This window comes from Daphnia magna, linkage group LG1 (genome assembly GCF_020631705.1).
Source record: "Daphnia magna isolate NIES linkage group LG1, ASM2063170v1.1, whole genome shotgun sequence".
Classification (NCBI taxonomy): domain Eukaryota; kingdom Metazoa; phylum Arthropoda; class Branchiopoda; order Diplostraca; family Daphniidae; genus Daphnia; species Daphnia magna.
The window spans coordinates 10579872-10603162 of NC_059182.1; the positions used below are offsets into that span (position 1 = coordinate 10579872).

The following is a 23291-nucleotide window of genomic DNA, read 5'->3' on the forward strand; positions in this document are numbered from 1 at the left end:
CTTGCACTTTAATGCGCCATACACCGCTATGTTTGTATAACTAACAACTAGACACACCATGAGCCATGTTAGTTGTGGTCAATGCTTGGCTCTTCTCACCGTTTGTTCCACACCGTAAGGGACGTCAAGTAGTTTGAAGCCTTACGAATGCATAATGATCGTGTGGCTTCCTCCTGGTGTCACACGTTTTTTTTTTTTGTTTTTTTTTTCCTTTTCTTTTCCTTTTTTTTCTTTTTTTGAATTTTATTCTCCTCATCATAGTTCCCTTTTTTTGGTATAGTTCCTGTACCACGTCAAGTATCACAAAAGGACATGTATTCATGTTTATCTGGTGAACACTCAAAAAGGAGAAAGCGACAGAGATGGAAGGAAATGGACAACCGCATAAGGGAGAAAAGGAGAGGCCGGAAGCAAAGCCAGCCAAAGCTCTCCATTACCTCAGCTCCCCATACTCCTTTCCACATATAAAAAATAAACAAATAATAATAAATAAAATAATTCCCTTTTTTTTTTCCCTTCATATTTCTAATATATACATTTTGGAAAAACTAAGCCGTGATGGATAAGCATCGTCATATATATATATGTATATTTTATACAGGGACGCTAGGAGGACGTCCAAGTACCTCGCATCAGAGAGAAGGAGCAGAGGGCAGCAATAAACTAAAGATTTCCCCCCTCCTTTTTCTATCTCTCTGTGATATTATGAATTAAAAAAAGTAAAAAAGTCACAAAGCAAACGTAAATAACACGTTGTATGTATACACGGATAGCAAAAAGTGCGATCAAAGTATCAAAACTTTTGATAAATTCAAAAGCATTCCATTGCGGATATCTTAACACTTGGATTCGATAAAAAAAATTAGAAAAAGCAGCCAACCATCATCCGCTTACTGGATATCAATGTTCGGTCGCCTTAAAAAAATAAATAAATCAAAAATCAAAACGAGATAAAAAAAGATGGTCATCTAGTAGTTCCTAAGCGGCCTTTTTTTTTTAACAAAAGGGGATTCAGGCTCAGACCGCCATTTTTAGTTTAGGTGTTGTCAGGAAAGGAATGACAGCGTTTGAAAAGGAATCCCTCATTCCGGATGCGGTTAGACGAACGTCGAGAGCTGTAAAAATGAACGCCATAGAGATCAGCTGTGAAACCCGAACTGAGGCATCTCTGATCTCCATAGTGTTACACAAAATTCCTCTTTAGCTGAGAGGCTTCCAAAGGCTCACCTTGGTGGATCTACTTGACTGTGATTATGTGTTCAACTCTTTCTAGTAGCAATTTGTATTGTAAACTCTACACGTCGGTGCAAGAAAAAAAAAATGGGTTTTGAAATGACGCAGTTTGTCTACTAGGTTAATATTATGAGAATGACGAAAAACAGGGCCAACTCTCCAATTAGTTATCTGCCGCCATTCTAGCTTTTGCTTCTCCTGTCGTCCTCGCTAACTGTTATGCTAGCGCTATTCATCGACCCAACTCATCAATCATGCAGGTCGACCCCAAAGAACTCGAAAGAACAGAGGGAACTTGGCGTTTCTGGTCAAGAATCGGAGCCGTGCAGTTGGTTGTAATTGGATATTTTCCCCGCTAGTTGAAGTACGTACTCCAACCACGCTGCTGATACTTGAGCTTTGATTGCATTTCATTTTGGATCGCTTGCTTTCTTGTATTTCAATATGACATGCCCTTCAGTCAGAAAATTGCATTCTGCCAGTGGGGGAAAAAAAAAGTCAAGTCAATTTTCTTGAGGCAATAACAGGATCAGCTATGATCCCAAAAATATTTTTGACGAGGGTAAAAAGTAAAGGATGGCACAAACTAATACGAAAAAAAAAAAAAAAAAATCTCATTCCAATGTTGTCTTGCGTAAAGCGACGCGCTCAAGAGAGTGAGACGGACATTGTACTCGTGCCAGCCTTCCCTCTTTATCACTTCAGCTGTGCCATAATGATCTCTGGATAATAGTCTACAGTGAAGAGTTTGATGGACTTATGATCTTTCATACTTAGACGTGGAACACTTTGTCCAAAAAAGAATTGCCGCATGAAAAAAAATAAAATAAAAAAAAATAAATAAAAAGGATTAGATGAGTAACGTGATGTGTTCCTGTGCGCAGCTGGCTTAGATTCGTCGCTAAACGGGCGGCGGATGAAGTACACTGGGTCATTGGTTCAATGAGGGCCTCCTCACCGGCCGTTCGTCATTAAGGAAGATCATTGTCTATTCATTGGCTGGGCAAGAAGAGGCGCACGTACGCAAAAGCAACTAACTCATGACAGCACTCAGTCCAACGTCTTGCTGCTTACTAAGTCGAGGGTTGCTCGTCTGCCTTAGTCGACTTATCGCTTAAATACCGGCGACCAACTCTACTAGCCTCTTGGCGCAAATCTGCAATGCGAAACGGGCAGGGTTTGGTGTGTTCACAGCCAACACGAAAGTATACAAGTAGCATCAAAGAACAGCAACGGGTGAACTAGCCTTCTCTATTGCCAACGACGACGTAGAGTCTGAGGCTGACTGCACGGCCGAGGCTGACTGCACGGCTGACTCACTTTCATGTATTAATGAAGTGATTGTGCTGGTGCGGATGATACGCCCTGGCCAGGCCTTTATCTAAGAAGACTAAACACACAATGATTTCAGTTTGGATAAATATAGCAGTCAACATCCATTGGTCGACTGATCATGGACGCGGTGAACGATTGGAACAGTGGGGATGGGCAGAACGGGAGCATGACGACACTCGCAGCCGCCCAGATCCGTCACGTCGCATGTCGAAACCAAACAAAACAAGACAAACAGACGCAGTGTAAGGGAGAGAGCGCGACGGAGAGAAAGAGAGTAAGTAGCAAGTCGAACGGTAGCTAGAACTGCACAAGCCAACTCAATTTGGGACAACGCAGCGGCAGTCTCAACTCACGTCAACGTACAGTATAGCCAAGCATATTGATCAAGCTATATATTTTACTGCGACTGCTCTTACTACTACTGGCTGCGGTAGGCTTTTCTCTTCTGTTCGGCTGGCAGCCCGGAGAAGAAAAACTCCTCTATCGCGACTTTGCTGCCACACTGTTCCAGCCCGTGCTGGAACAGTTGCAGTTGCAGAAGAAGAAGAAGAACAAGAAGAAGAAGAAGAAGAAGAAGAAGAAGAAGAAGAAGAAGAACGATTGAAAGAAGAAAAAAAGAGCGAAATATATTGCCTGTTTTTCCGAGTTGCTGTCGTTCTCAGAGTCTCACAGCGGCCCACTGCAAACGTTGTCAAAAGAGAATGCGTATATACTACCAAGAAAAGGAAACTAAATCGAATGAAATGGGGGGATATATATATAAAAAAAAAGAAAAAGGGAAATAACCGAAAAGAGAGACCGTTCGACGTCAAGTTACAGCTCGTTCCCTGGAGAAGTACTTTAGTCTTTGTTTTATTTTGGTTTTTCTCGTTTGTTTTTGTTTCGCTGGAAAAACATTTCCTTCTTTACTGCGCAAATCGCATGGCAGTTTGACGTATAGTGGCGGTAGGCGGAGGAGAGTATCAACGCAAACCCGTGTTTTCCTTGACTGACGTTCCAGTGCTGACCATTCGTTCTTTTCCTGTTTGGTACAGTCCACTGACAAGGTCGGGCAGTTCTGGCGTCGAAATGCGGTAAGCCACAGGGTTCTCGTTTGACACGGAAGCCATCAACAACAAAAAATTCGGATTCAATTGGGGAGATGATAACCATAAAAGAAAAGGCCAAAAACAAGCAAGTGCAAACAAGCAACTAAAAGTTTTTTATTTTTGTTTTGTTCTGTTTGTTTTTTTTCTAAAAATGGCTAAAGAAAAGAATCAATATTGCGTTTGGAATAATAGGAGGGACATAAAAAGATGGATGTGAACACGTCTGCACCAGACAAATGCATTCGAGTTGCATGTCAATTGGTTAAAACATGCCAAGAAATCGTTACGAAATCCTTAGCCGGTTACTCCTCAAGAGCCAAAGTAAGTCATCCTCATGCCACACGGCATCGGCTGCAAGCAAAGGTAAAAGAAGAAGGAAAAAAATAAATAAATGGGGCGGACAAGCAGAAAGACATCAGGGAGGATGTAAGAAAGTTGAGAAAAGCGACGCTTAAGTGATTTTACTACTTGTACAAATAGTACACAAAAGATAAAAAATAATTCAAATGAGCAACTTTGATCGAATAAATACCAGAAAAACAAAGTTGTCGGCAATGCAGAAACAACAACGGACGATTGTCAAACCATCAATTCCAGTGGCTGCGCTCTAGCGACTGCAAAACAGAGCCGCATAACGAACATATATTGAATTCGTTGTTTCAGATGAAACAATACCACCTCCTTTATTTTGTTAGCATTTTCCTTTTTCCTTAGTTTTTCAAGATTGGCTTCGGAGACTAGATTGACGTTTGGCATTTAAACGTTCTTTCTTGCTGCTCTCCATAATTATAGTATAGTTCACCTGCTGTTGTTCTCCTTTCATTTACCTCCCCCGGTTGCATCCGAGACAGCGGGGCAGCGTCGGTAAATCTCGCCTAGTTTCGCTTGACGCTATAGATCGTCGTCAAAGTTGATCTCAAAGTATGCACTACCTCTAAATAGTTGGCACACAATGTTCATCGCGGTCGACATCTGGGCGATTTTGGGCGCTAGTAGGTGTGGTTTGTGGCGTGCAATCGATAGACATGGAATCGATAGGGAAAAGTAAACAAAAAGCAAAGCCCCAACACCTGACGGTTGATAGTTAACTGGTGGTGGGTTATTGGTGGGTTGCGACCGTTGTGGCTACGTGGTTTTGAATCTTCCGAGGCCAATGCGCTTCATTGACCTTCAGTCAACATTCCAGCCAGCCATTGCAGCGTTCACTCCAACATCAAACCGTTGCAAGGCTTTTATTTTTGGATTAAAATAAAAATGATATAAATATGTAATTCTTTTCGGGTGGTATACAAATTTGAAACTGATGCACACCATTCGATCAATAGGAATAATTCGCTTGCTATTATTCGAATCGTGTTTAGTGCCCGACTATGTCAATCGTGTGCACAAGATGTTTGAAGGCGAATGGCGTAAAACAAAGCACCTGCTCGATGACAAAACTCGGAGGAAAGAGTCACTCTCTCCAAATGAAAGTGGATCAATAGCAAAAATCTAAATCTAAAGAATGCTTGACGTACTCCTATCGTCTCGCTGTATCTTTCCACGTATCTGATTATGATCTTTACTACGGAAACGGAAAAAGAAAAACAAACAAACAAAAAAACCCGAAAGGTTGTAACTGAAGACTCTTGAGCTGAGAGTGAAATGATGACCGTTAGGTATTCACAGAAAAAACGGAGTCTACCTCAAGGCGTTTTCAACTTCATTTTTCTCTCCTTCCCTCTCTCTCTGCGTCTCTCTTTCTCTTCACGTTTCGCAGCTCACCTGCTGTACATATGTAGAGAGGGCACACATTTCCCGCTCTTCATGCAAACGACGTCTACGGTTCTGCGTGTATGTATACCTGCGCCTTCAGTAATAGGCGTGCTGAACAATTTTCCCGGCCGTCTGCAGCAGATGCCAGGCCAAAGAAGAAAGAAAAAAGAAGACGAAGAAGGAGAAGAAGAAGAAAAAGAAGAAGAAGAAGAAGAAAGATTATGTAGAGAAGGGCCACGCTGTGCGGGACGTGATGGCGTGAAAGGAATGGAATGAAGGGGAAGAAAGAGGAATACGAAAATGGGTTGCAACGACCTCTCGTGCTATGGTGTGTGTGTGTGTGTGTGTGTGTGTGTGTGTGTGTGTGTACATACAGGCGCTCTTTCATAATATTATGTACACGACTATAGTGTTATACGGCTGCCTAGCTTGGCTCACGTCCTCCTTGTGGAATGGAAATGACGTGAGGAGGGAATCGGCCAAGGAGGTTTTGGGTGGCCGATGGGTCGCGGTTCCTCGGTTTATACGTTGGTGTTATAGCCGCTGGTCACGCCAAAAGACGATTCCAATGCATGTACAATGTATATGGCGGGCAGAAAAATAAAAATAAATAAATAAAATCAAAAGGCCGGCAGCTGAGAGATGGCTACGTTTATGTGCTGCATATAGTACATGTATACGTATAGATTATCAACAAAGCGAAAAGGTACCTGCTGCCCCCTTTGCACACGATGCGTACAGCACGGTACGCCAGAAAAGTCGACAGAAAAACAACAAATAGAAAAGCAGAAAACAAACAAAAACTGTGAGAAACAAAAACAAAAAACTATATACGTAGCTATATAGGGAAAAGAAGGACAGATACAGAGTAGCTGTTAGCCGGAACCGAGGCTCATTTAGAACTGACGGATTGGTAGGGCGGACACTGCATTTGTTCGCTTGGTCGGTCATTGTTTCTACGCCATAAAAAGCATTGCTTTTGTTCTTTTTCTTGATTATTTTCTCCCTGGATTTTACCTTTTTTTTTGTTTTTTTTTTTCTCCAGCGAATCAATAATTCAATCAACCTGATTTTGTTTGTCGAAAATGGGTGGTTAGCTGTGGATTCGTGCGTCCGAACCCCCCTATGATGTGGGGTTCCCGTTTGGCGTTCACCTGAACCTACGACATCTACCGATGTCACCGCTCACACAATTTGGGAAAACAATTACATTATGGCCTGGATTTCCCTACAATTCTAGGGTGATAAAATTTCCTCTTTTGTAGCCCGTTTTCTCGCCCTCCCTTGATCTTTATAGACGACCAGCATGACAGATATTCGAACGCAGCAGCGGCCAGCGCTTGATAATGTGACACACTTTAATGATTTGATATGGTCCTTCACCTGGCCAATTGCTTCACAAAATAAGTTAGAGCACAACAGCTGGCAAGCTTCGATTTTCTTATTGCCCCTCCAGGCCAAAGGCAGTAATTAATTGACAACCACGCTCATTCTGAAACGAACCGCAGCGGATAATCGTCCGTGCCTGCTCATACGAATAATGTCTAGCTATCGTAACCGAACAGGAAGTTCAAGGATGATCACTGCATGTTTGTTTGTTTCTTCTCTCTTTTTACGGCATTTCTGACATGCGCATTCGTCATCTGGTGAGCGATTCGGTTTCATTTTGTCGACACAGCAAGCTACCCGAGAATAAAGTAAAAACGAAATCCAACAGACGAACAAAGAAAATAGAAAAGGTTGGCCAGTTATTTGGACGCTATATGTGCAGTAGACTAAGGAGAAGTCTTCACGATGACGTCGTCGCTATGTTCCGTTGCACTGCGAGAAATAAAAAATGACTTTGCCTTGTCCGATCAACTCATCATCGGGCTCATTCGATATGGAAATCTTCCCTCAGGTAAAATAGCAGAGCTGGCGGACCGCCCGTTGAGTGATGGCTAGTGCTAATGTTATTGGTAGAGAACATGTACCGTTAAACCAACAAACAGAATAATTCATTCTCCGGCTTTACACGCATGCGTGACAGAATGCCGCATTCCTCACGGTTCTATGTTTTTTTGTTTTTTTTTCTGTTGAGAATATAGTCCTGTTGACTTTATTGGTATCGGATATCCTGGCAACGCTTTTCTTATTAACTGTTTTTCTATTACTCTGGCCAGTTCCTCTCACTCTATTTTTCACCGTCACATTTTTGAACTTTAAAGCGAAGGTGAATTTTTCCCCTCCCTAGGTAACGTGTATAACCCCGTTACGTTTCAAAAGGTTTGATGGTCTTGTTTTTTTTTTTTCTTTTTTGAAGATTCGTTTCCCGTATCGGTGGGAAATCTTGTTCAACTGTTGGCTTTTCATCGCGGCTAGACTGTGTCGACCTGACTCGATAGAAAGCATCAGAATTGTGAAACTTGAACTATGATGTCTAGGTGGAAGCGTCCCCGCCCCCTTTCTTTTTTTTTCATTTTTCTTTTTTCTCCTGATTTCACCTATGAGTTTAGTATACAACGGTGTAGCCGATCAGGTGTAGGCCGAGGTAGGGTGACCCGACACTTTCTATCCTCTCTCTCTCTCTCTCTCTCTTTATTAGATTTTTTTTTTCTTCCTTTCTATCTCTTCGTTTCTTTTTATTATTTATTTCACTGACCCTCCCACAAAAGGGCGCCGTTAAAATGGATGGTCTGGTCGAATAGCTCTGCACACACAAAAACGAGTCGACGAAGAAGAAGACAAGTGGGCGGAGACGAGAACGATATGTTCGCACTGTGTCCGATAAGTTGGGAGAAGCAAGAAAGTCTTCGAGAGAGAGCTGTTTCAGCATCCGCCGCTTTAGCGTCCATATGACGGTGGGGAAAAAAAAAGGGGGGGATACGTATTCAAGTTTGTTTTTTTTAACAGCTGATCGCATAGGAGAAGTAAGCACACACACGGTGTTGCCAAGACAAAGTCAAACAAAACGAAAATAAAAAGCCTCTTCGTTTAGAAATTGTTTGGTCAATGACTGACCGTCCCATAAATCTGAATATCGAGCCCTTCCTTTTCGAAGCTTAAAGAAAAACAAAAACAAAAATCCAAATTTGTCCAGCATGACCTTTATTTTGCTTTTGTTCTTTTATTATTAAAAGTATTCTAGCAAATATGAGGATTAGCTGAGGACAAAAGCCAAGGGAAAAGGCGAGCTTCAATTAGAATAAAGGTAAACACCATGTTGTGCGTCTAAAGAATGGCTGGTATCTAAGGATGCGCCACAAGCGTAGAAGTGGATACTGTTATACGGTAGACCAATATTAACATAGATTCCTTTCTCGTCATCATCAGTTTGGTTTTCCTTCTTCTCCGACGTCCAACGCTTCATCTTATATCCATCTTCGATTACAGGATGTCAAAAAAAAAATCTTGCAACTGCATCGTCCTTCTTCGCCTCTCTCAAGAAGAAGAAGGAAATAAAATCTTACGTACAAATGAAACAAAGATGCAATGAAGAAGGGAATGCGATAGTGGTTCGCATTCCATCTAGTCCGTAAGCGCAGAGGACGACGGCGGCGATGGCCAGGTCGCGCGGTTGATTTCTATCGCAGTAGAAACACAACTAGCGGCCGAGGCAAACCAAAAAAACCAAAAACAAAAACGAAATGACTGATGAATTATTAAAGCAGCTTGGCGTAGGTTTATTCTTCCTTCCCAAATCTCTTTTCATCTTTTTTTATTCTTTTTTTCCCCACACACACACACACACAGACAAGAAGAACAAAAAAAATGAATAATAATATAGAAAACAAAAAAACAAAAAAAGAAGCGAGGAGAATTCACCAGCAAAATGGGAGGTGGCTTGGCGCAAGAGATGAAAAGCACCAAGAATAGTAGAAACGTAGAGACCCTCCTAAGAGAAGAATGCCTGCGCTTCTTCCACCAGTTTTGAATGGCTGTCTTACCTCGGGTGTCCCCTTCCCCTCTTCTCTCTCTTTCTCTCTCTCTCTCTCTCTCTCTCTTTCCCTTTTCCTCTCTCCTTTCCTTTCTCTCCGTGTTACCTTCCACCTCTCCCTTTTTCTTTTTCTTCTTTTTTTTGAGGGTCTATTGCAGTAGAACTCTGCCACTCGGGTTCCGTTCTCTTCTCCCTCTACATCCTACTACACATACATAGATGGACGTTTGCGTAGTAGATGAGTTGCGTGTACGGCAGACGACAAACCAACGGCTCTACCGAGCTGGCCTTCAACATTTCCCTATTTTCCGGGCCAGCACAAACCGCCCTTGTCGTTCCGTCCTCTCTTTCATTTTTCTTTTCAATTTCTTTTTAGTCACCTACTTTATTCAGATGGTTTCGTTCACCTCTGTACCCACCTCCTGCGCGTTTTGCCGACGCGCATACTCACGCAACAATATCGACCTCCACTTCCTTCATCGTTGTTTCTTAGTTTGTTTCTTTTTCTAGTTTCCTTTTTTCTTTTCTTTTCTTTTTCGCTTGTTTTCTGGGCCACGATTTTTATTGTACTGTGCATACCTACCTTCGACAACGATTACGACCGAAGCGAGGACGAAAAAGACATAAAATATACCGTACGTTGCAAGGGAATGGTTTTTTTTCTTTCGTACAAGCGTCGGCCGCTAAATTCAAACGCCGGAATCGACTGTCGCATAGCGCCCTAAATGTCAGCACTCAGCAGCTTGTGGTTCGAAAACTGAAATATTTTTTTTTACCTTTGCAAACGGTACGTGCCATGGTGCCAAGCAGTAACACTATTCCTCCGCATTTTATTTTTTATTTTTTTTTTATTTTATTTTGATTCTTTGTTTTCTCTGTTCTTCCAACTTTTTTTTTTCCTGTTTCATCGTCTTCCTTTTTCCCCCCTTTTTTTCTCAGTGTGTATCTCCTGTTTCGTTTTCAACCTGAGACACAGGTCTTCGTCCCGCCCTAAGGCTAACCGCCAAATGTAGACGCCTCACGACTCTTTTGGGGCCTCTTTCTTACCAAGAGGCTTTCCACTTCCCACCTCTTTCTTTCTCTTGTTCGTTCCCCTCTACGCAAACGACGATGAGAAATAAAAAAAAAATATAAAAAATCCGTGTCGGAATCAAGAAATGCATTACATGTCTGGAACTTAAAAAAAAAAAAAAAATCTGGTTTCTGACTAGGCAATTGACTACCTGGGTACTGAAATTTTGCTTGTGTTGCAGTCAACCAATCACAATTAAGAGTTACACGCGTTACGAGAATAATTACCAGTTAATTGACAGTCGCTGTACCGGAATCGAACGTCAATCAAATCTAGTGGCGGTTCTCGATGCAGAGATCCAATAACAAACAGGTACTAAGAGGGAAGCGATGAAAAAATATATATATATATGGAAGACCCTGATACGAGTATTTTATTGAAAAAAGGATTGAGCGGATGGATCGCTACCAGACGATACCAATCGGATTTGTCAGACATAAGAGGGAGGAAAAGAAGTAAACAGACCGGTTGATTCCGTCTAGGTTAAAGAGAGCGTCTGGTTCTCCCTTTTTCTTTTCTTTTCTTTTGCTTTCATTCAACAACATGCGGAAAAACTTAAAAGAAAAGACAAAAAAAAAACTAAAAAAAAACCCAACAAAAGCGAATCACAGAATTGGGCAGGAAACTGCCAATTTGGCTTGCCATCGTGAGAGTTCTCTGCTGATTGTTACTAGTTATCGGTGAAGCAAACACTACTAGACGATGTTTAGCAATTTCATCTCTTTTTTAAGTCTTACCTTTGTCAAAGTGTTCTTTGACCGGGTCGAGTAGTAATCCCTTTAAGGTTTGATGTCAGACGGGGCAAGGTGTTGGTCGGCAGCAACGTGATTTTGGTAAATCGAGATCTTGAGTGGGGGAGGGGAGGGGGGGGGGCGCGATGATCAGGAACTAATCACGGCTTGCCAAAGCCAACACACGCTACAGAAACACACACACACACAGACGCACAATCACACACATACACACTCACACACAGAGACACACACTCACACAGATACCCAGAGTGCCGTCGAGGACTGTCAACCGGCGTCTTGCTTGTCAATGTTGCGTGTGTAGTGTTGAGCTGGGAGGGATGAAGAAGAAACGGCGATCAATCCTTACCGTCAAACAGGGCGGTTTCTACTGGTCGTCCAACAATTTCTTTTTCGCACCGTTGTCACCGTACACAACACGACAGCATAGCACATCCAGCCACAAAGTCCCAGTCGCTCGACAAACTTGTGTCAACGCGTCACAGTTTCTCTACGCACTCATCAGTGATGTTCGCCCCGTATTTCAGTACGATTTTCATCCGATCGAAGTACGGTCGTTCGTCGGTGGAGAAAATGTCAAACCAGCAACGAAATGCACGGCTATTTCTTTCCTCTGTTTGGGTGTAGCCGAGGTAGGTGTAAGTGAGCGTAAGAGCCAACGTCCGTTAAGGGAGTGAGGGAGGGTGTTGGCCAGCGTGGAACAAGAACAACAGCAGGCGTTCAGAGATCGATCGCATAGGTGAATACGATGAGGAAATAGAGACTGCAACCGTCCGATATGGCGGCTGTTAGGGGACTGACGGTCTAAAGCTCGGGCAAGCCCAGTCCCCACTGTCAGTCCCCATGACACACACACACGCACACACAAGCGTTTCTTCTCTCTCTCTCTTTCTCTCTCCGTTTCTTCCTTTCTCTCTTTCTCTCTTTTTCGGTTTGTACCTCTAAATAGTATTAGAGTATATACGGCCTCTTTCTCCAATCTGCCTATTCTTTTCACCCCCCCCCCTTTCATTTAATACCAAAAAGATTCGCTCTTCTCGATTGCAATAGTTGCCTACGATACGTCGTATCGTGCGCAAGTATATACTAGTCGCACAAAGACCTGCTTTACCTGTACGACCATACTTAAACGACAACGTATTGCGTCGTCGTGCCCTACCTAACCCACAATTCCTGTGGCTTTAGGTTGTCTCTTCTATTTTGGTTGGATATGGTCTTTTTTTTTTTTAATTTTTTTTTTTGAACTGCAGCAAATGGCAGTTGTTGCCATAATTTGAAATGTTTGAATGATCTCCCCAGTTCGTGAGTCAACCGTCGTTGGCAGGCGTTTGAATCCGCGGATTGGCGAACCGAAACCATTTCGTTCCGTTTTTCCGTTGGCCTTGTTTTTAGGTTCATTCGTAATTGTTCGACTCTTTCCAACAGTTATCCTTTTTTTCTTCTTTTCTTAAAGATTGTTTTTTATTAGACAGCATAAAATATTACCAACTTTCTTCAGAATTTTTTTTTTTTTTTCCCTGTTGGTTTTGACGTAGATTCGATTGCGTACCTTCACTCGTATTGGCATCCCGGTTGCACACTGGGATGCCCATCAAAACCAAGAGGCATAACACACGCAAAAAATAAGGGGCGAGGAGAGGAATAAGACGAGCAAGAGGAGAAAACAAGGAAAACAAAAACAAAAACAAAAACAAAACAAAAAACAAAAAACAAAAAAGGAAGAGAAACTAGACAAGAAGAAGAGATGAGAGAGAGGTTGCTGGTTGATCAATACCGCCGTTGGAATTCATTTCAGCTCACCATCCGGCCGGCACTCGATGTTGACTGGACACTCGCTACCGGGAATGACTGACGCTTCACGAAAAGAGTCATTACGGGTTGCCAACCAACAAAGGAAGTCATTCTTCATCCACTATGGCTCATTTTTTTACATTTTTTAATAACAATAATTTCAATATAGGCAAATGTGGCCACCTGCCACCTGGTTATATGACCATAACAAAAAATCCACTTGTGGCTTCCTGATTTTATTCAATGGCGAAATAAAAAATCAATTGTGACAATCAATCATATCCATATGGTCCCAGGTGTGCAACGCAAACACCAGTTGTGTGCCTTATTCCCGGCGATAAAGTAGCACGACAAATGACTGGGCGGTCCGGCTGGCGACAAATTACAACCGAGGTTTTGGCGCAGAGTGGCTAAACCGGTGTCACTTTTGTCAACACATGCTGTGCTTTAGCCGAGTTGTTGGTGTGCAATAATCATTGATTTATTCAATATATATACTGTATATACTATGTACATTTTTTTGCTTTGGATCAAGTCCGAATTTGTCAGCCAACTTGAACAGCAGCGTAATAGTACATGACTGTCGCATATTTTAATTTTGTTGTTGTTGATGATGCCAACGCGAGACGATATGTCATCAAAGTCGTCACTCAATAATGAATAAGGAAAATGGAGAAGAGAACTAAATAAGTGCGCTTGTATGGAAAAATGTCATAACTGCCGCATTGATTCTGTACTCAGCTTAGCGTCAGTGAAAACACTGGCGCTGCACAGTTACTAATCGATTAGCGTGCCTCTGGTCGCTGTCCCGACTCTTATCGTCTATTCGACACCAGACGAACGCAATGAGAACAAGACCAAAATTTTGACACCGCGCGCAGCCCATGTAATAGATCCGAAGTGATAGAGAGAGAGCATCGTGGTTATGCTGTCCATCGACAACACAATGTTGATGGATGGATGGATTCGAATGCACGTGAAATAGTTTGCAATCACTCTTTATTGATTACTCGTGTCATGAATCCACTCGTTCAAAACGTAGAAAACGTTGCTTTCTGTAAACAAGCCAAAAGGACGAGATGAGTGCACAAATCCTTTGATCTGTTTTGCTTGCTCACTCGTGGCCATTTCAACGTCAGTTCCTTTGACAACACATCCGCTGTCTTAATGCTGCTGTTTGAGAAATTAATTTTGCAAAGTGCCATTGTATTAATGATTGCTATTTCGTCTTCAATTCATGAAGCCACGCCTCTCAACCATGTGAGTAGAAGGTAGACTAGGTGACAGAGGCTTCAAATCACTCGTCATAATCACACATTCGTACGCCTCCAGCATTTCGGATTGCTCTATTTTATTTATTTTTGGCTGCATCGCTCACATCACGAAAGAGACAAACACACCGCCGTCAAGCGAAACAAAAAAAGAAATAATAATAATAATAATAATAATAATAATAATTACGTGTAATGAAACGGAAAAGGAACACCAAACTGGGATAGAGAGGAACGAAAAGCGAAAACGCGAGATGGGGGGAATGAGTAGGCGAACGAAGAGAAAAGGAAGAAGACGGTCTCAGCAGCCACGAGAAAATCATCAGCCGTGATATTGAAATCTAAAACACGATTCAAGGCGTTCTCCCGGGAAATTTATCAAGAACATGGCTTTTCTTTTTCCCTACTCTTTGTATTGTAGCCCCTTTTTCTACGACTTATTCTCTTTCTCAATCTGGCCTTTTTTTATTTCTTTATTTATTTATTTTTATTTGTTTATTTGTTTTTGTTTTTTATTTTACTTTTTTACAGTAATACTGGAGAAATATTTTGTTTTTCGTAGGCCGCCCCAAGCTTTCTCCCACTCCTTTCCTCCAGCTCTTTGGCTCTTCGTTTCATCTTCCGAGATCCGTTCCATATTTGATACGAATTGGTTGTGAGTGACGTTGGCGTCGCGCCGCATCCCACCGCTCTACGACGCCACCGTTGCAACTTTCTGTCGGTTTCGACTGCCGTCGCCTCCTCCCACGTCCCAGCCTTTTGCCATGTCCCTCCTCTTTTTTGGCTGGCAGATCAATACAGCAACGCAAAACCAGTAGCGTTAGTCCGATAAAGCATGGAGCAAGCTCGCCATACTCTTGGCAAGGGTGTAAAACTGCTGCAGGCCGTCCCCATTAGCTATGCACAAAACCCCTGAAATGGTGCGACAAGTCTCTTTATCGACTTGCTCTCCTTTTCACGGCTTTCTTCTCGCGCTATCTAGCTCATTGAGGCACATTGGAACACTGCTGTACCTGTGGTTCAACAAAACAAAAAACTCGAGTTTTAAAAACTAAAAATAAATACTAAAAAACAAAAAAAAAACAAACAAACAGAAACAAAAACACCAAAACACAAAAGAAACCAAACAAGTAATCATCTTTGGTGTTCGATATCAACTTAGAAATGACCAAATGATGAAATGCTTGCCATTGTTAACCAAGCTGTTGACTTGGCAGCTCTATGTACAGTGTCCAGTGTATTGCAAGTAATTGCGTGATTCATCTTGCGAAACCTACTCTTTGCTAGATGAACGTCTCTTTTGAAGTCGTCGAGTAGTAGATCTGTCTGACACTAATGGTAAGTTACATTCCTTACGTCCGTGTCTCTCCTCCTAGATACGAGTATTGATTCGCCAAAGTCGGATCCCACGCAACCCCGTCATCAGAATGCACTGCTCTATGCTTATGAGATTAGTTGGATCTACACCACTAATAAAACTGTTTCCAAGGTAGTTTATATAGATGGCGCGATCACCAGTGCGTTATACTCTCCAAAACTGAATACATTTTACGGTAGATTGGTCGCCTTCTAAAATTTACGCGTCATAATTTCATATGTAGCCTATATGCAACGATTTCTGAGTAGAATTCGTATTTCTAATTGTCTATTGCATTTTCCTAAAATAGTATATACCTCTGCAGTCTTATTGTCGAAGAAGAGGCCAACAAAACTCCGGATAGAAAATCGGGACCCAAATAGCTTTCATTCGTGAATGCCGACCAAATTCTGCCAACACTTCGCGTTCAGAGTTTCGATTTTTCATCCGCATCACAGACAGTCGTTACGTACTGCACTAATTATGCAGTTCAATATGCATGGAAATATGCGATTCCTCAACAAGGTTTCAAAATGAATTTCTCCCATCTTGCAACCGTTTGCGACCAGCACGCGGACCAAGAAACGTGTCAGTCAGAAATAAATATCCGATGGAATGATACGTTTTATCATTGGGCAATATCAAAGCAGCACAGTAATCTCTTGTGAAACTTAGCGAAAACTAGTTTTCTGTGCTAATGTCACGAACCATTCGTTACCTGTTCATTTTTTTCTAAAGCGTTAGTCGTTAGGTCTACCATATCGGCTTTAAAAAAGTATGCAGCGTAAGTACAAACTATTAGAATGATTCAAATTTTTCAAGTGCCAGCGACATTTGTAATCTTGAAGTGATAATTTAATTTAACATTAGTTGCTGTAAAATCCGCATTAACCGTTGGTTTCTGGAAGAATGCTCCGCTCTGAGAAACTTTAGTCTCAGGTTCAATTTCTTTTCCAGAGTTTAATATCTTATCGTTTAATTATTGCCATTTTGTTTGATTGGTTCGAAAGGAGACTAAAGACAAGTTGGAACTATACAATAAGTTTCCCAAAGATTTTCTTAAAGCCTATACAGCTTAAAAGCTTCTATTAGAAGGAGCCTTGCAAGACTGCTCATATTCGATATTGCCAATTGGTCCTAGACGCCTTTTAATTGAGCAATTTGACTTTTCCGCCTTTTGCCTGAAAAGTTTATTTGCTTCCTACGTCCCGGGATGGTCCGCCCCCAACAGGGCTAAGTTTATAGTTCTTCAGAATTATATTTTTCAGTTACATATAGTGCTGTGATCAACACATCACAGGTAGACAATTAATGTAAAACCGGTAAAACCATTATTAGCCTCAATGAATCCACAGCAACAAAAAAGGTGTTTCTTTCTTTTTTCAAGCTTTTACTTTTCTTACCAGTCTTTCTTTTCAAATGGATTTCGGTTTCGTTTTTAAATGGCCTCTTTTACCTTCCATCTTAAACCCAATTTCCAGATACCCATTCGCAAATCGAATATTTCATTGAATTTGCAGGGGGGTTCTAAGCGCGGTGCTCAACTTGCCACAAGCTACAGTGTATCATAGTGGTAACCAACACTGGTAATGGATGGAAAAATTATTTTTAAAATTGCCTCTCATTTAAACATCGATGTGAAACTGTAGGATTGGGATGAAAATCCTTCACGCTTATATATTGTTATGAGTTATGACGTTCTTGTCGTCATGTCCAAACTCGGCAAAGAACGACATGGAAGGATGGGGGCCTAAGTGTTGTCAGCGTCACCTAGTAGTAGCAGTCGAAAATATTTTTGTAAATATTGGCAAATCCCAAGCGCTGTAATTAAACAAACCTGCATGAACGAAAAAAAAAAGAGAATATGAATCCAGAATTGGAAATTCGCAAAATGCCGATCCAGGCGAGATCACGACTTTCTTCTATGTTAGATGTTAACAACAGTTGGAAAATCTTAATGGGAGCTATCCCTAAATCCGCTGAAAACGGAGAAACAAAGAAATATTCGTCGGAAGATGTCAGGTAAATAAACACTACCATAGTTCTTGAAAAACACAGAGATAAAAATGATTCCAGATTTGTGCTAGGTTGGTTGAGAATGAAGCTAAGCGACAAATTAAGCCTGCTTTTGAGATTCTTATTGATGAATGGGGAACCAGTGGCAAAAAAAGGCCAACTATTCAAGAGCTTATTCAGCTACTGGTCAAGTTAGAATTATATCAAGCTGCAGATTACCTATCTGAGGATCTTCTTGACGATGGTCCGCTGGAAAGGCCTGCCAATGGTCCATCAGCAATTGTACCCGCCAACATTGCAGACATAAATTTCGCTCAAACCAACACATATGATTTAACTGATCAAACAGTATTGGAGGCTACAAATGAACGACTAAGATATTTTCAACAGAAAGAGATTTCTCGACAGACCCTGTTTGAAGATTTTGACACTTCATTGCCACACTTATCCTATACTGATCTAGAATACTTGACTAACAACTTTGATCAGAATCCAGTTTCCAATGGTCGAAAGCTAGGTAATGCTTTTTAAGCTTTCACATGAAGTTGAAAATGTTAATGTTCTATCTCTTAGGTGCTGGTGCATTTGGCACAGTGTTTCTTGGTATGCTACAAGAAAATCACCATTTAGACAGTAAAGGTATTCAGATCTATCAAAAATGAAATTGCCTATTCAAAGTAAAGTAGCTGTAAAAAGACTCCACAATCAGAAGGTACACCAAGCTTTATGGACTAAAAAGTAGTACATGAAAATGGTTTTAACTTCTTGTTTTGACCAACTTAAGGCAGATGTAGATATTGACATAAACCGTCTTTTCCGTACTGAAGTTGAAACAATGTCGCAGTTTGCACATGAAAACTTACTGGCCCTACTTGCCTACTCTGCAGATGGACCAGACTGCTGTCTTGTTTATCCTTTTATTCCCAATGGTTCATTAGAAGCACGATTAGCTTGCGAGGTATTCGCCATGAAAATGCAATACAATTGAACCAAAAGTTCTAATTTCAACGCACGTTGTAGGGAGGAACTTCTCCATTGCAGTGGAATCAAAGACTTGACGTCGCACATGGTGTTGCAAAAGGTTTTATTTGTTTGTAGCAATGCTCTTTGAAATTCAATGACTAATGTGACAGATATTTCAGCGCTAATTTATTTGCACACGGGAAGAACTCAACCGCTTGTTCATCGAGACGTTAAAAGTGCCAACATTCTCCTTGATCATGACATGAAAGCAAAAGTACGAAATTTGAATAAGAATTTTTAGTGAAAAAGCTTTCCAAGAGCTTTTTTTTTCATTTTCAGCTAGGAGATTTTGGACTTATCCGAATCGGCGCTACTGGGCGAGGTTCCAAAAGTATAGCATTCACGTCGAACGTTCTAGGAACTTCAGCGTATATGGCTCCAGAAGGTGTTTTTAATTCATTTTTAGGTGTAGTTCATAAATTTAAATTTTCAGTGCCTTTATTGTGCTTCTGTTTCTTTGCCAAAGCTTTCCGGGGTGATATTTCAGTGAAACTTGATACCTTCAGCTTCGGAGTGGTAAGATTGTTAATCTAAAAGAAAAACAAAAACAAAAAACGTTCGTTGTTAATGTCTATATCCAATCTGTAGATCATCTTGGAATTACTGACTGGTCTTCCACCTTATGATGAAGAACGAGATGGCAATGACTTGGTAAGTGAATACTTGGCGAAGAAAAAAGCTCTTCACATTAGTTTTCCGTCAATGCGTATTCTATTTTTTTCGTTGAGTAGGAACCTTATGACATTTTTCATCCATAGAGAATGCAAACTAATAGGGAGTCAATTACACTACTATTTTGTTGTAATTTAATATAGGACTTTGCTATCGTGAGTTATTTGTCCATCGTGACTGGGTGAAATAAGATAGTATTTCTTTTTAAGTATAAGTTAAAATTTCTAACTTCAAGTGTTTTTAAAATAATGAAGTTTTCTCTGTAGATTTCACATGTTGATTCGGCTCTGGATGACATCAACTTTATTCATTTATTAGACCCTAAAATAGTTCCATTGCCAGAGAACATGGCTTCAACTTTGCACTCTATAGCGTTATCTTGCATTCAAGAAAAGAAACGAAGGCCATTCATGACGCAAGTAAGTAACAATAAACTGTTGTCTGTAGATGTATACCCTCACATTTTGTTTTAGGTATATTCCGAACTTCTGCAAATTGATCAGACTGCACTTATTTCCCTTTGAAAATGAAAATTCTGTCAATAAAATACCATTGAAAATTTTGTATTTCATTTCCAAGCAAGATGCCCGAGAATACACTTATTTCAGCTTCTTTTTGGGGCGCAAATTGTTAGTATGACCACACTTCGACTTGCGGCAGTTGGTTGCCCTGGGATGAAGACGAGCGTAGCACTTGCGACAAATCATTTTGTCACAGTTGTATTTCTGTGCCAAGATACGGAGTGAAGGCTCAATAACACCACCGCGTAGACGCAATACCAAGTGAAGCGTAGACTCTTAAAACGCACACAAAAAAATAAGGTTACTCTTGACAGACAAAACAAAAGCAATAACTGCCTTACCTTTCTGAATGTTGTAATCAGATAAAGTGCGTCCGTCTTCCAGCTGTTTACCAGCAAAAATCAAACGTTGCTGGTCGGGAGGAATACCTTCCTTGTCTTGGATTTTCGCCTTAACATTTTCGATGGTATCAGAAGGCTCAACCTCAAGGGTGATGGTCTTACCCGTCAATGTCTTAACGAAAATCTGCATTTTGTTGCCTAGAAAATTAATGCCAATGAGGAACGACTTATTTCCAATGAAACCAACTTGTAAATAAAATCTCTTAAACTCAATCACGAATGGCTTAAACCAGCAATGATATCTCAAATAAGCAAGTCTGAACACTTAATTTACTACAGGAATTGAGAGAGAAAAATACACATGCTCTTACCCTGACACGCTGCAGACGTGAGAAAACGATGACTTGTACGGGTTTCGAGAGAAAGATGGCTGCCGGCCCAAACGGAAACTGATCAGTGCTGCCGTGATGTCACTAAGATATCACAATTTTAAAAAGATATAAAAAAATTCATATTATATGAATTGTTTTTAGGTTTAAATTCTTTAAGTATTCTTTCAGTGTTGTGTTAACGACTAAACTAAATAAATTTTTTCAGTATATGGAAGACTTGGCAGAAAGGCAAGAAAAGAAAATTGGAACCTAGCCGCCGATGATGCCATCTATGAGCAAAACCTGAATGATCATCGAAATTTAAAAACAGAATTTCCAATAAAGGTGCAGCCAGCTGCAGGTCCCACTTGGTGTGGCGAGCTGGAATCAAAATATTTTCAAAAAATGGGAAGAGATCGATTTCTAAAGCTTTGATCTCAAAACTAATATGAACACAACCATTTATTAACCATAAAAAATTATTTTTAAAACTATAATTTATTATATTTTTTAAAATATTAAAAAAACACCAATAAAAATAGATTCAAAACTTGCTCCACAAATTAAGTCCCAAACTTACCACTCAAAAATTAAAATCAAAAATTTTATCTAGTGAATAATTTTGGATATGATAATACACACTTCTTTTGTTGATTTTGCCAATAAATAATTTGTTTTGTCTATAAAAATTGCATCATAATTGATATTGAAGTTTCATATGAAGGAAGGAAGCGGATGTCTTTATAGCTGGAGTCGATTTATTAGCTGTAGAATAACAGGTAATGTAATGCTAGTCTGCAACTTTCAGTCCGCGCTTTCCCAGCTCCGCCAAGGGATATCCATTTCTGTAAAATTTGTTTATTTCGGAGATACACTAGATTACCTACTTATATTTCTACCAATAACCGAGAAACGTTATAAACCGCAACGACCTACCCGAAAAATGGTCAATCGATTCCAACTCGGGTAGGCTCTTTTCAAGCGGTTTGATTCGGCTCGGTGGATAATTGAAGAAAAAAATATATAATGGATTACACGAAACGGGACAAACAGGGGACAAAGTAGTGTTATTGGGGTTAGGCACCATTTTTTTCCTGCCCGCAATACAACCCAAGTGCCCATGGGTGACAATTTACACTTAATTTTTGAAAACAAACCAATTCTTAATTCAATCTATCCTATAAGATGAAACAACAATTGATTAAGGTTAAGAAATTGTCTTTGTAAAAATTAATAAATAACAAACAAAAAACAATAAACGTAAATAATAAGTTTCGGGCACAAGTAATTTTTTTCACAAGTAAATGAAGTAATTAGCACAAATACAAATAAATATGTTCGGTGGTAAGTAAGGCTATAGGAATTAAAGATAACAAGTATATTTAGTCTTAAGTATTAATAATCCTATTTAAATCAATGTTATTTAAAAATTTTGTAAATAAGAGTCCTTATCACAAGTAATTTTTTTCCCAAATAAATAAGGTATTAAGAAAAAAAATTTGATAATTATAGATGCAAGAAATGGTGTTCCTTAGTAAAAAAAGAATTCAATAAATGCTGAAATAAGTAATTTTTCTTTTGGTTCATAATTATGAAAAAAAATCAGATGATAAGTATTACTGGCAACAAGTATTTTTTTGTTTTCAACAAGTATTAACATTCGCAAGTATAGGAAAACATAAGTAAATGTACGCATTGGTAATTTTAAACATGTGTATTATTGCTCATAAGTACATTTAGGGAACCGGGTACAAGTAATTTATTTCACAAGTCAATAAAGTAATTAGCAAAAATATTAATAAATATGTTCGATGGTAAGTAAGGCGACAGGAATTAAAGCTCACAAACATATTTGTTCTTAAGTATTAATAATCATATTTAAATCAATGTTATTTATAATTTTGGCAATAGAGCAGTAAAACATCCTGCGTTGCGCGTTTTCCACAAATGCGAAAATCTCATTTGTGTCCAAGTTGGTCTGCTGCGGCTGCAGCGTCTTATGGAGAAACCATCTTCTTCACGTTAAAAATTAAGTTTTTTTAACTATAATTTAGATTTCCCCCTTTTCTTCCTAGCAGTGGGTACCCTATTCATCTTTTCATTTCCCAATATTTTTTTCTAGCTCCAGTTCTATCTACTTTATTTTTTATATAGCTATTGTTTGTGAATGGTTTGTTGTTCATCCCCTTATAGCAGACGAATTTCTGGCAGCAAACGAAATTCTTCGGCTAAAAGAGACGAGCAACTTACAAACAAAAATAAAATAAAAATAAAGTAGATAGAACTGGGGCTAGAAAAAAACTTGGGAAATGAAAAGATGAATAGGGTACCCACTGCTAGGAAGAAAAGGGGGAAATCTAAATTATAGTTATGAAAACTTAATTTTTAACGTGAAGAAGATGGTTTCTCCATAAGACAATGCAGCCGCAGCAGACCAACTTGGACACAAATGAGATTTTCGCATTTCTGGAAAATGCGCAACGCAGGATGTTTTACTGCTCTATTATTAAATTTTTAGTGGCTTATTGGATACGTGTCCGTCGGCGACGCGTGAGATCCGCGTTCTAGACTTGGATGAGAGAACTGTTTACAAAATTATTCCGGCCATGAAAACAGTGTAATTGTTTACGAATTTAATAATTATTAATCATATATAAATACTTTTTTCAAAATTTTAAATATTATATTTCTAAAAGTTTTATTTAATTATATTCATTAGTTAGATTTGCTCTTAATACTTTTAACGCAAACTAGCTTTGAACGTGTATCTCCCGCGT

At 40.0% G+C, this 23291-nt stretch overlaps 3 protein-coding genes across 5 annotated transcripts in view; 1 reads left to right on the forward strand and 2 right to left on the reverse strand.

Annotated features, from left to right (window-relative positions):
- LOC116928358 (protein turtle) overlaps positions 1-11960 on the reverse strand; it is a 40232-nt gene extending 28272 nt beyond the window's left edge. For all 3 annotated transcript variants that reach the window (XM_032935451.2, XM_032935442.2, XM_032935434.2), the window contains exon 1: positions 11137-11960. The gene's annotated coding sequence lies outside the window, so the exon portion shown is untranslated. The remainder of the gene's footprint in view (positions 1-11136) is intronic.
- Positions 11961-17366: 5406 nt separating this feature from the next.
- LOC116928387 (interleukin-1 receptor-associated kinase 4) lies at positions 17367-19895 on the forward strand. Its single transcript, XM_032935487.2, is given in 12 exon segments — positions 17367-17592; positions 17658-18103; positions 18160-18237; positions 18240-18298; positions 18371-18544; positions 18607-18667; positions 18729-18823; positions 18889-18994; positions 19076-19125; positions 19198-19260; positions 19548-19700; positions 19755-19895. Coding segments are annotated over 12 exon segments (1494 nt in total). The 5' UTR covers positions 17367-17434; the 3' UTR covers positions 19806-19895.
- Positions 19832-20633, reverse strand: LOC123469433 (ubiquitin-60S ribosomal protein L40). The gene is made up of 3 exons (XM_045168407.1): positions 20515-20633; positions 20144-20341; positions 19832-20077 (listed from the first exon to the last, which is right to left on the reverse strand). Exons 2-3 carry the CDS (start codon positions 20331-20333, stop codon positions 19881-19883), a joined length of 387 nt encoding a protein of 128 aa, XP_045024342.1. The 5' UTR covers positions 20334-20341; positions 20515-20633; the 3' UTR covers positions 19832-19880.
- Between the last annotated feature and the right edge of the window lie 2658 nt (positions 20634-23291).